The 12,446-nt window shown below is 48.9% G+C and overlaps 2 protein-coding genes across 2 annotated transcripts; one reads left to right on the plus strand and one right to left on the minus strand.

Moving 5' to 3' along the window:
- Positions 1-174: 174 nt before the first annotated feature.
- LOC100831759 (uncharacterized protein Mb0911c) lies at positions 175-700 on the minus strand. Its single transcript, XM_003574650.3, has 2 exons — positions 553-700; positions 175-463 (listed from the first exon to the last, which is right to left on the minus strand). Exons 1-2 carry the CDS (start codon positions 678-680, stop codon positions 175-177), a joined length of 417 nt encoding a protein of 138 aa, XP_003574698.1. The 5' UTR covers positions 681-700.
- A 2,496-nt stretch (positions 701-3,196) lies between these two features.
- LOC100832063 (cytochrome c oxidase assembly protein COX15) lies at positions 3,197-7,042 on the plus strand. The gene is made up of 7 exons (XM_003574651.4): positions 3,197-3,539; positions 4,259-4,575; positions 5,152-5,377; positions 5,452-5,697; positions 5,786-5,896; positions 6,214-6,345; positions 6,598-7,042. The coding sequence occupies exons 1-7, from the start codon at positions 3,303-3,305 to the stop codon at positions 6,766-6,768; spliced, it is 1,440 nt and encodes a 479-aa protein (XP_003574699.1). The 5' UTR covers positions 3,197-3,302; the 3' UTR covers positions 6,769-7,042.
- The last annotated feature ends 5,404 nt before the right edge of the window (positions 7,043-12,446 follow it).

Below are 12,446 nucleotides of genomic sequence, written 5' to 3' on the forward strand. Positions count from 1 at the left end.
CGTCCATATTTGGGACAAATTTGAGTCGCCTAATACGTGGCGGAAGGAGTATTTAACATCGATGAACATACATCAATTATTCGATCCTTTATCGGGGCACGGCTAAATTAACCTCCGTCTGCGCCACCGGCATGTCCTGGTGCCTCACACTCGCTGCTGCTGCTGCTATTACTACTACTTGCGGACATGGCTTCCCATGCGCACCACGTTCCCATCCAAGTCCCTGACATATCCGACCTTCTGTCCCCATTTCTTCAGCTCCGGCGCGCTCACGGCCACCGCGCCGTTGTCCACGGCGCGCCGATATGCCGCGTCCACGTCGGCGTACTCGAAGCAGATCTCCACGGGCCCCCTCTCGTGCGGCCCCTTTAGCAGGCGCACCTTGCCCGTGTGCGGGTCCGTCTCCTTTTGGTGGATTGGGGTGAACGCCAAGATCGTCGACCCGGTCTCCATCTCTGCCCACCTGACGACCAAGTAGACCAATGCATAGATGCCATAGTTACCATTTTTAGTAAGATACGAGGTTCAGAAAGGAAGAATTGTTTGACTTACTTGCGGGAGTGGTCGAGGCGGCGGACGGTGTGGCCGAAAGCGAAGGCATAGAAGGCCGTCGTCTTGGCCACGTCCTCCACGTAGATGACAATGTTCGGGAGCACCGGGCCCACTACACCAGAAGCCATGCCCTTAGCTAGCTTGTTCGTTCCCCTCTTACACTTGGTTTCTTCTCGGAGGCTCCTAGGTCTGCCCTTTTTATACCCGGCGTGTGACCGACATGGCAATTTTCCCAGGTGGCGCGCATGCATGCCATGATCTGGCATGTTGTCGCCATGTTTTGGGCTTCGTGTTTTTCGGCGCGACAAGTGGGCATCCGAGTGGTTGGGAAGCATACGGGACTGACACCTGGTTTTGCATAAATGATGTTATTTACTCCGTCCGCTCATGGCATGTTGTCACCACGTTTCGGGCTTTGCGTTTTTCGAAGCAACAAGTGGACATCTGAGTGGTTGGGAAGTTACGGGCCTACCACCTAGTTTTGCATAAATGATGTTACTTACATCATTTGTTGCAAAATATTATAAGGTGTGTTTGACTTTTTACCGTCTTCAATGCATGACTTTGAATATGTTTTTGATATACATAGTAGTGGACAACTGATTGGTTGGGAAGTAAACCCTAGTCTAACTCTTACGGTTGCATAAATGCTGTCATGTGTTCCGCCCGTTTTGAAAGTTCGATTTTTAATGATTCCCTATACAGGACTTCGACTGTGATTTTGGTATATAGTACTAAGCCAAACTTCTTACTCTGTAGCAAACTTTATATAAAAGTGTATCAACATACATAATATCAAATAAGTATATTACGAAAATCAATCGATGCAAAGAGAAAAAAACAAGCGACATATTCCAAATGTGCCGGGCCGCCGGCCGCTAGAGTATTTTATAGGAGTAAATATAACATTCTGCAAGGCAAATAGTTTGATTCCAGGGCTTCAGTGCAGGCATATTCCAATTCTTTTGATGGCATCCTGATTCATGTACTGGCTGCCGATAAAGGAGTTGCCATAAAGATGTTCCTGCTCAACATGCCAGCAGTGAGTACGTCGTCTCCCCCTCCTGCACGGCTCCAACACCTTCTTCATGTCGACCTCTATCAGCCAGAAAATGCCCCTGCTAGCCTCCAACGTTAAGTAAATGACATGGGGATGAACCAAGTTCATGGTAGGATACTCTGGCCGGACACACGGAAGCTGCTTGTCTGCCGCCTGCAGGGCAGCCCAGAACTCCTCGGCTTTCATGTAGCTGGCATCTTGCTCCCATCGACTATCATTCTCAAAGTTGACCAAAGTCCATGTTCTGATTGTGAAAGGAGAACATGAACAGTCACACTCACAACGTCTCGCAGCATCATTGTTGTTGATGCAGATGAGCTTAATCAAGCCTGCCTCGGTGACGCACACATTGCGGGCCGGGTCAACGCACCCAAAACCATCCATATAAAGACGACGATGCCGGAGCAAGCGTTCAGGCAAGGAAACATAGCGTGGGGGCTGCTGAGGCTCGGTGATGACATCCACGAATAGCAAGCCATGGTAGAGATCAACCCAGCACAGGTGACGATCACCGATGGCGACGACAGTGTCACTTTGCCAGGAACGGCGCGCACCACAGGAGGGGGACCGTCAGTAGAAGGCACCGGCAGCTTCTTCAGCCTCCACTTGATCTTCTTCTTCTCTGCAGGTGAGTGGTGCAACACACAAAGCTTGTTGTCGTTGGCCATGGGATCGTCCACCATGAGCGACGCGACGACGAACTCGTCTTCTTCGCCGCGGCACAGGAGGCCGACGTCTGATCTGGACATTGGCCGCTGCTCCTGGAGCCGGTGCGGGACGTAGTACTGGTGCCCGACAGGGTCTACTAGACCCCCTATGAAGCAAGTCGGGAGTCGCCTGAGAACCGGGGACCTGATCCCGGAGCCGGCCGTGTAGAGGAAGCAGTCGAAGGGGTAATATTCGGGGTTGCAACAGTCGGCGAGGGGGACGTACGCCTCGAACAGTATGGAGCGGCCGTGCGCGGCGAAGACGGATGGCGCGCTCATCTCCCGCATCTCTGGCCTGAGCCCTTGCGGCCAGTGGTGGAAGAGACGGGACAACTCCGGCGGCTCGGCGATTGTGAGGGAGACGGCGATGGGGTCTCCGATGCAGGTGAAGGCGACGCTGGAGCTGGAGAGCGTGCCGTCTGCCACCTCGTCCCGGGGCTCATCCCCCTTGGTGAGGTAGATGAATCGATCCAACAACATGGCCGCCGCCGGGGGTTCCGTGCGTTGTTCGGATCGATCCGATTCCTGCGCCGGGGATCTGGTGCTGGCGGAGGAGAGCTCGACGGGGGTCGGGGATAACCCCTTGGTGCGGTGGACGAAACGATCCAGCATCGCCCAGAGAACACGAGAGCAGGGGAGCTTCGCGGCGAACGGCGGACCACGACGTCGATGGGTCGCTCCCATGCCGCACGGCACGGGGAGGTCTAGGGTTCTGGGCGCTCTTTTGCAAGCCAAACAGGAGTACAATGTTTTGTGCACGGGCCGGGCGAAAATTTCGTATTGGGCCAAGTCTGGGGTTGGGCCAGCCCAATGGAGGACCATTTGCCGGGGGATCAGCGGAACACCGGACTTGGCAGAAAACAGCGAGGTAGGGAGGTCCGTGACGTGACCAGCGCCTAAACCCCGCAATTTCTTTTTCCATTACTAAAATCTCCGGCGAGCTCTCCCCTCGCTTCTTCCTACGCAAGCAACCCCCGCCGGCCATGATGGGGAGCAGGGTAGCCGCGGCGCTGCTCCGCCGGGGCAAAGACCAGGCCTCCACGATGATGGCGATCCCTCGCCTCCCGAGGAGCGCTCCCGCTGCTCCTAGGGTTGGATCCACCACCTCCTGCGGCGCCGCCGCCCTCCGCCCCACACCGCCACCCCAGCAGCCGACGGGTGGATTCTTCTCCGCCTCCCAGATCGCCTCTTTCCACGCCTTCCGCTCGCTCGGTCTTAAGGTGCGCATTTCGCTGCCTCGTCCCCTCTTCTCTGCTTTTGTGATTCCTCGCGGCGATGCCGTCATTTCCGAGGGCTGAGGAAATGAGCCGGGACGAGGAATTTGTGAAGAGATTCTCTGGAAAGTGACGTTAGTATGGATTTTCATCGAGACCATTTTGGTTTTGGGTTTAACATTTGATCAATTTGGACTTCGGAGTGAAATTGTTATCTGCTTGCTGCAATGAACTCGCAGTTACAATAAAACCTCGGCCGTGCTCGCGGTCTAAATTTTGCAGTCAAGAGGAATAGCAAATGCTTGCTAGTTGCTACTAACATGATAACTCTTCCAGTGAATTCTTTTTTGTTGAATAGAAAATGATGTCTCAGTCTGTTGCAGTTACCCAGTGTAAAAAAGTAATCACCGATTGTTTTCCTTTGCACATGTGGATGTGGAGCATGAGCTCTTGTTTGATTATGAAATGCACACTCTGGCTATACAGTTAATTTTTTTGAAACTTTTAAGGGGTACTCCCTCCGATCCTAAATTGTTGTCAAAATAGTACATGTATCTAGACACCTTTTAAGAATAGATACGTCCATATTTGGGCAAATTTGAGACAATAATTTAGGATCGGAGGGAGTACTATATATAGCCTGTCACATTCATCTGTTTATCTTGGCTTCAAATTTGTGCTGCTCATTGAAAATAATTCTTCAGAATTTATTTGTTTCATTTTAGAGTTCATTGGGCCAATGCACGCGGAAAATGTCCACTCCTGCAGCAGCACTGGATTCAAGTATGGCAAGTGCAACAGCAAATTCAGGACTGAAGCTGCTCGTTACCAAAGGACCTCAAGCACAGAAGGCAGTTGGGATATGGCTATTTGGATGTGCTGCCTGGGTATTCAGTATGGTCATACTTGGTGGAGTCACTCGGCTCACGCGTTCTGGGCTTTCAATGACTGACTGGAAGTTCGCAGGGGGCTTGCCTCCAATGTCAGAAGAAGAGTGGCTACTGGAATTTGAGAAATACAAGCAGTCACCTGAGTATGCAAGGTAAGAATGCAATTGCTGCCTTCTATTTATGCGTCACCTTGCTGAAGTCTACTACCACAACTGTCAGTTTTATAGGCTTCTTTGATGATCCTAGCATTTTAAGGAAGTCCCTATCTGGTAGCTTTGGTGCTACTTAACTTGCACGCCTATTTGCTTCAGTCTTAACAAATCCCCTTGTCGATTGACGAATCTGGAAAAATGTTTACAATGTTATGCAAAACCTAAGTTTAATATTATAGGTCGTTGGAATGGATTAAAAGATACCACTTGACAGTGAGAACACGTTCCAACTTGATAATCTTAACACTAGCAACTTGTTATCAAGGTGTTATAGAATTTGTGTGAAATTTTTGACTGGGCCGTGTCCTTCAATCCAATTACTCTTTTAGAGAAGCTGACATAATTTGGCATTATGTGGGAAATAAACTTCACTCATTTTGTTTTGTTGAGGAAGAAGGCATGCGATTACTTTGGTTCTAATTGTTCTGAGACCTTTCTCCCGCCTTAGTCAGTTGCACCTAGTTTTTTTTCTTCTCGTTTCTGCTAATGCGGCAGCAGTATTGCATGAACATCTAGGGTGAACAAAGGAATGAACCTTGAAGATTTCAAATTTATATACTGGATGGAGTATGCACACAGAATGTGGGGAAGAGCTTTGGGCTTTGTATTTGCTGTCCCTTTTGCATACTTTGTTGCCAAAGGCTATGTTACCCGCCAACTTGGCCTTAGGCTCTCTGCTCTTTTTGCACTTGGTGGCGGACAAGGTCTGATTGGCTGGTGGATGGTGAAAAGTGGTCTTGAGGTATTAATACAATGCTCTTGTTGAACCACTATGGTTGTTTCTTTGATGCTCACCATTCCTTTTTCTCATATTAGGAACCGGCATCTGAGTATGTTGAACCAAGGGTTAGCCCTTACAGGCTGGCAACTCATCTGACCTCTGCGTTTGTTATATATTGCGGTATACTGTGGACTGCTCTGTCAGTAGTGATGCCAGACCCTCCAGCGGAATCAATGAATTGGGTAAAAGGTGCGGCAAAATTTAGAAAGCTGGCCATTCCTGTCAGTGCTGTGGTAGGCATCACTGCCATATCTGGAGCATTTGTTGCAGGAAATGATGCAGTATGTCAACACTTCCTCTCTTTTGCTATCTTGAAATCTATGCTTAACATTTGTTTGTTCTATACACCTAATTATTTGTTATGACCAGGGGCGTGCATACAATACATTTCCAAAGATGGGCGACACTTGGATTCCAGAAGATGTGTTTAGTATGGAACCTTTCATACGTAACTTTTTTGAGAATACATCAACTGTGCAGGTACCATTTTTTTTCCACCCGTGATAGGATTTTATACCTCTGAAAATTATGCTGTCCTGAGCGGCTGAGCCTGATCTTAATTGGTTCGCATATTCATCCTCTGAGCATTTAGGTTAATGAAACTACAATTGGTCTCTTTAAGAAAGAAATGCATCGACCTATATTGCAAAAAGTCTTGAGTACTGTAGTTTCTTGTAACCAGTTCATTAATGCTTGTAGCACACTAAGACCTTTCCACGCGTGCAGAGAACTTCTTGAACTTCATCATAAGGCTATCCAATCTTGTGGTTTAACATGTTTTCTTTTACATCTTGTAGCTTAATCACCGAATTCTTGCAACAACCACTTTATTGTCTGTGTGTGGCTTATGGTTGGCTGCAAGGAAAATAAACATGCATCCAGCGGTCAAGTCTCTGATTGGAAGCACACTTGGGATGGCTGCTCTTCAGGTATAAGCCACAAATCATATCATCTGGATATAAGTCTGTATTAGGGCTGTTTTCAGTTATCCATGCAGTTCTGACTCAGAAGCCCATTTCCTACCCGATTATTGTGCATAACCTAATCTGTATAGCTGATGAATTTATTGTATCTCATGAAAGAATATGTTAATCTAACATTCTGCAACTACATCATTGGACAACTTTTGCTACCCACACGAACATGCAACACCATTAACGGTGCTACCTGTTTTGTTCCAGGTTACATTGGGAATATCTACGCTTTTGATGTATGTTCCTACCTCTTTAGGCTCAGCTCACCAAGCTGGGGCATTGACACTACTGTCACTGATGATCCTTCTCACTCACACTTTAAGAAGACCGTCACCGGCTCTCTTGAAGTCACTTGCATCTGCTGTGAAATCGACCTGACAATTTTCCATCAGACACGATGGCTATTTGATATTTTTGCCCTTCTAACATGCAACACTGCCCCGAAAACCACAATTCTTGAGTCGACGCTTCTTGATTGTTTTGTAGCGCCAAATATTATTACAAACCCTTCCCAAAGTCTTTTGGTATACATTGCAATTTTGCATGCGATGGATTACGGTATGCTATCCAAAAGTGTGGACTCTGATAAATGATATCGGTTGAAGGGTAGTGTATTATGTACTGAATATATTACCAACCGAGGTTTGGATCATTTGTTATGTACAACAACCAAGAACTGGAGAGCGGCTGCCGGTATATACCGGTGCGTATTTGGCCGTTGGATCCCACATGGTCTGCTCTGGCGCACGGATCTTAACGTGCTGGTGGTTCACTCTAGTGTGCTCAAAGTACGTCAGGAAATTATACTTCTTCCGTCCCAAAATAAGTGATTCGACACTTATTATTTGGGACGGAGGGAGGACGTTTTGGCGATGCACATCATGGTCGATCACTATCACGGCCGGCCCAATACTCCGGAAGGAACTCCCTGGGCTTGTATCGGCCCATAGCGCGCTGCTTCCGATGAGAGCGACCCGGTCGATCCAAAGTTGCAATTTCCAAACGAGACCGACAACGACAACGTGGGATCGAAGGGGGGAGGCCGGGGACGAAGCCGACGTCGCTCGCCGCGTAGCGTACATAGCAGCTCGTAACCGCCGCCGTCTCGGAGTCGGGCGCGGAGCGATTTTTATAGGCGCCGCCATGGCCGCCACGGGGGCGCACATTTTTCATCGCACTCTCCTTTTCCCCGGCGCCGTCCGACTCGCGATTATCGAACCAGAGTCCAGAGAGGACACCTGACCGCCAAGAAGAAGATGGCGACGGCTGCGCCGGCCAAGAAGACGACGAAGAACCCGCTCTTCGCTCCCGGGACGGAGGTCGAGGTGCGCAGCAGGTTCACGCAGGCGGCCATCTTCTCCCCCGGCTCCGGCGCCGAGAGGCAGCAGGTGGTGATCTACGCGGGAGCCACGGTGGTCTCCGCGTCCGCCGCCGGCACCGCCTCCTACCTCGTCAAGTACCCCGCCGCCGCCGGGATCCTGCTCCTGCCCAGCCGCGTCGCGCGCGTTCCTGCCTCCGACGTCCGCGAGCCCCGCCGCCGTGCCGTCGACGCACCGCGTGGTTCTTCCAAGAGGCCCGCGCCGATGGAGCAGAAATTACAAGAGCACGGGGAAGACGGCCGCGGCAAGAAGGCGAAGAGGGCTGCTACGGGGCGAGGGATCCCCATGGACGCGCTTCTGCGTTTCTTCGAGGAGCACGAGCGCGAGGAGGAAGAGGAGGCCAAGAAGAAGAAGACCAAGGCGCGGGAACACGAGCAAGCCGAGTTGGCGCGGAAGCTGGACGGACGCCCCCGTTTTCCTTTCTGTCCTTTCCTAGCACTGTAGTACTAAGGAAAAAAAAGTCAAGAACTCAACCGAGTTGATTTTAGGTCCATGTATTCCAACAAGTACTGACTATTTGGCAACCGTCATGCAACTAAGCTAGGTACCTAACGTTTTTCTGACCGACCCGACTTTCGGGCGGCACGGCCCGTTAACGTTAGGCAGCCGTGCACTTGGCCCTGCTCCCGATTCAAAAAGCTTGGCCTGAGAAATCTGCGACGATCACTCTTTGTTGCTTCAAAATAGAGCATCCCATGCATGCATGCGAATAGGACAAAACGGATGATGTCAGCAAATTGCTTTTTATTTTTAAAATTCTAAATGTTTTAATTCTCTCGTAGCTCACCCGATTTACGATCCGTTTTCACCATTCAGTTTGTCACAACAAGAGATTCAAAACTAGATCCCACTTGAATATGTTACGGTGACCTTTTCCGTGCTCAAAAGTTACCAACCATTAGTGAATGAGTTACCCAACTTACTCACAATTAGTTATCAGCCTAGATCCCGATTGAATATGTTTTTTGAATTCTTTTTTTTTCAACTCAAAAGTTACCAAGGATCAGTATGATGTGAGTTATTAGGCCCACATTTATAATTGGAGTTACCGGCTTGAAAATTATATCCCACTTTGGGGTGGTGGTGGTGGGTTTGGGGGGAGGACCATCCACTCTACAGTATATCATTGGGAAAAGTCACCATCCTTCTGTCTACTAAGTCACCGCTCTAAATGGCATAAAGTCACCACGGTGCAGTGGGAAACGTTACCATCCTTCCGTCTAATAAGTTATCATCCACTCTAAAGTGGGAAAAGTTATCACCCTTCTGTCTATTAAGTTACCATCCTATTGCCCATTGAGAGTTAACATCCACTCTAAAGTATACCAAAGTCACCATCCTAAAATGGCACAAAGTCACCAATATACAGAGGGCAAAGTTACCACCCTTCTGTCTATTAAGTTACCACCCTGCTGTTGGGAATATGCCCTAGAGGCAATCATGTATGATGTAATTCCCAATGTATTCATAAATATTATTGAGTTGTCCTTGTTTGAACATCTGATATGTATCATTGAATATGTGATTTGATTGTGGAACTACGTATTCATGTTGTTCATACTAAATTGTCCTTAGTCATTGAGGTTGTGCTGGACACATAACCTAGACTAATGTGAAAGTTGGCTGATGACTCGGTTCCACTTGTCATGGACATGGTGATGTCATTCCAGCTTACACGGACTCGGCTAAAGAGTTTAGTGAGTCGGACTGACCCATATTGAGATGCAACGAGTAGGTCGTCATTTGCATGTCTCAATCAATGTAATCCTTAGACCTGAGGTTATCGCACAATCCGAGTTGTGGATCACCAACTTAGGTTCTGTCAAACTTTGTTCCGTAACAGGGCAGTTATAAAGGCAGAGTTCGGGTTGACTGAGAATCAAGCTGTGTGATGTGGATAACCAAGATGGGATTTTGCCCCTCCGACTGGAAAGATATTCTCTGGGCCCTCTCGAGTGATATGATTCGGGAAGCATGGCCATGCGCGACTTGGTTAACTGTTAACCGAGTCGATCGACTAAGAGTTAGTCGGATGAATCGTATATCACAGATCGAGAAGAGAGTTGAACTATTAAAGGGATGACGATTAATCGCCTATAGTTCGACAAGGTATATCGTGAGGCAAAAGGGACTAAGACGTATGTCACATTGGAAGGTACGTCGTCATGACTCGATGGTACTTGGGAGTCGGCACGTTCTGCTAGGAGCCGCTACCGATTGATCGATTATGAGTCGGACTCCAATCGTGTCCAAGTCGCCATGAGCCTGTGGGGTCACACACTTAAGAGCGGGAGCAAGTATTTGGTCGGGTTGGACCCGAACTGGAATTGGGCTGACAATGCGAGTTGGACTCGCAGGGTGGATGGGCCACAAGGCTTGGAGCCCACTTCCACTCGATATATAAGCAGGGGCGTGGGATGCCTAAGGGGCACGGTTTTTCCACTCTCATGCGTTGAGAACCCTAGCCCGATTTAGTTCAACCGTCGCACCGGACCTAGCAGTCCGCCGCCGGAGCTCCTCCTCGCACGTGTGGATACCGGCAGAGGTGCTGTACGTTCAGCACTTCGACGATCGCGGGATTGGATCGGCTGGATCGGATCGAGGGACTGCACTGCATCAAGGCGCCGCATCAATAATCCGCAACTGCGCGTCTAGTGGTAATCCTCGTGGCCTTCTACCTCGGCTAGATCTTGGGAGTTCGCGTAGGAAAAGTTTTTGTTTATCTCTACGCGCCCCTTCAGTGCCTGTTGAGTTACCATCTAGTCACCGCTCTAAATGCACAAAGTCACCAATATACAAAGTGTAAAGTTACCACCCTTTTGTGTATTAAGTTATCATTGTACTAATGGCACAACATCACAAATATATAGAGGGCAAAGTTACCATCCTTTTATCTATTAAGTTACTACCCCGCTGCTTATTGAGTTACCATCCACTCTACATGACGGTTACTCTAATGATACAGCTAGGTAATACATAAGTGGCATGATGGTGACTCTAACCAATGAAGTTGGGTAACTACATTAGTGACATGGTGGACTCTAAAGCAAACAATTGGGTAACTACATCAATGACACGATGTGCTATACAGAGACTATTGGGTATGGGTAGTAATTAACGTTAGTGGAACGGTGTTTCTCTAATCCCTATAGCTGGGCAACACATCATCCTCATGGTGGTAACTACAACCTAAAGACGATATCATGGTAATTGTTACCTTAATGAACGGGTTAATACAACATTACTACCACCTAAAAAATCACAGATACCCAACCGCAGCCCGAAATCGTGCAAAAACACGACACAGAGAACAAATTAAACCTGAAGCAAGCAATTGCTCCTTGGCCACGGATACAGTAAGACAACATGACCAACATAAATAAGAAGCCTGTAACTGGCACTAGGTTAAAATTGTTCTATAGTACACAAGAGATTCACATGTTAGTACTATGGTATCAAGCATAACATCGAATACAAATAGATTATTGTCCTGTGTTGGATCAATACATACAAGAATTAATCCACACATGTCAGCAACTATAGCATGTATGTACAATCCCTATGGATCTAGCAAAATAATTAGCATGTCTCTGGGGTTGCATAACTAATGAACAACACCTAGTTCTAGCAAAAACTTGCTAACTGCGTGGATCAAAAGTTGAGAGCTAGCTCACCAAGCACCACACCACCTGCCCAAGATGGGGAGCAGCAGAGAGTGGGAGCTTTGGCAGTACTGAAGATGGTAAGGTGGAGTTTGATACGTGAGCAGGTGGCCTTGCTCGAAAGGGGAGGAAATTGAAGGCAGCAATGAACTTCGTCGATGTGCAGGACTTCCGGGCAGAGGTGGTTGCTGCCGTTAACACGCTCAGCCATGAAGCCTACCCCTGTGATTCCGTCGTGTTTGCCTCCTCCGTGCCCCTTGAAGGTGATGAGAAGCGGATCCTGTTCCACCATTGCGGCGTCCGTCATCTCGCCGGCAAGCTACGCTGCCTCCGCCGTCTGTGACAGCAGCCTCCGCCCTCAATCTCCCCATGCGGATAGTCTCCACCTTGGCACTGTCGAGATGCTGCTGCAGGCAGACTCCTGGCGTCATCAAGCCACGCTGCATTTTCCGTCTAAAGCAGCGGCCTCCGCCCTCGATCTCCCCATAGGCATGGCGTCCATCTTGGCACCGGCGAGCCGCACTACATCCACCGCCTGCAGCGGCGCCCTCCGCCCTCGATCTCTGCATGCGTGACCGTGAAGTAGAAGGCTCCGCCGGGCCTAGGGACGAAATCAAGGGCATGGAAGCTATGGAGAGGAAAAACCCGAGGGGGCGGCTGAGAGAGGAGGTGGTTCTTCCGTCTGGCGGGGGATGAAAGAGCAAGATGGAGACAGAGCTCGGTGTGGGAGGGAGGTGGAAGAGAGGAGGGGCAAGTGGTCCAGTGTGTGGATGGGAGACAGCGATAGGCATGCGGCGTTCGGCGTTAAGCCAAGTACGGAACGTTCTGCCGATAGATTAATTGTTCCAACAAAAGATGTCTCAAGTTTGCCAAAATTTGGATGTATCTAAACATAACTTAGTTTATGGATGCATTCAAATTTAGTCAAAGTTGAGACATCCTTTGTTGGACGGAGGAATATAATAATTGTACTACTGGAGAAAGGGAATCTTGTAGTCGATCGATCCAGTGAGTA

Source organism: Brachypodium distachyon, chromosome 3 (assembly GCF_000005505.3).
Source record: "Brachypodium distachyon strain Bd21 chromosome 3, Brachypodium_distachyon_v3.0, whole genome shotgun sequence".
Classification (NCBI taxonomy): Eukaryota; Viridiplantae; Streptophyta; class Magnoliopsida; order Poales; family Poaceae; genus Brachypodium; species Brachypodium distachyon.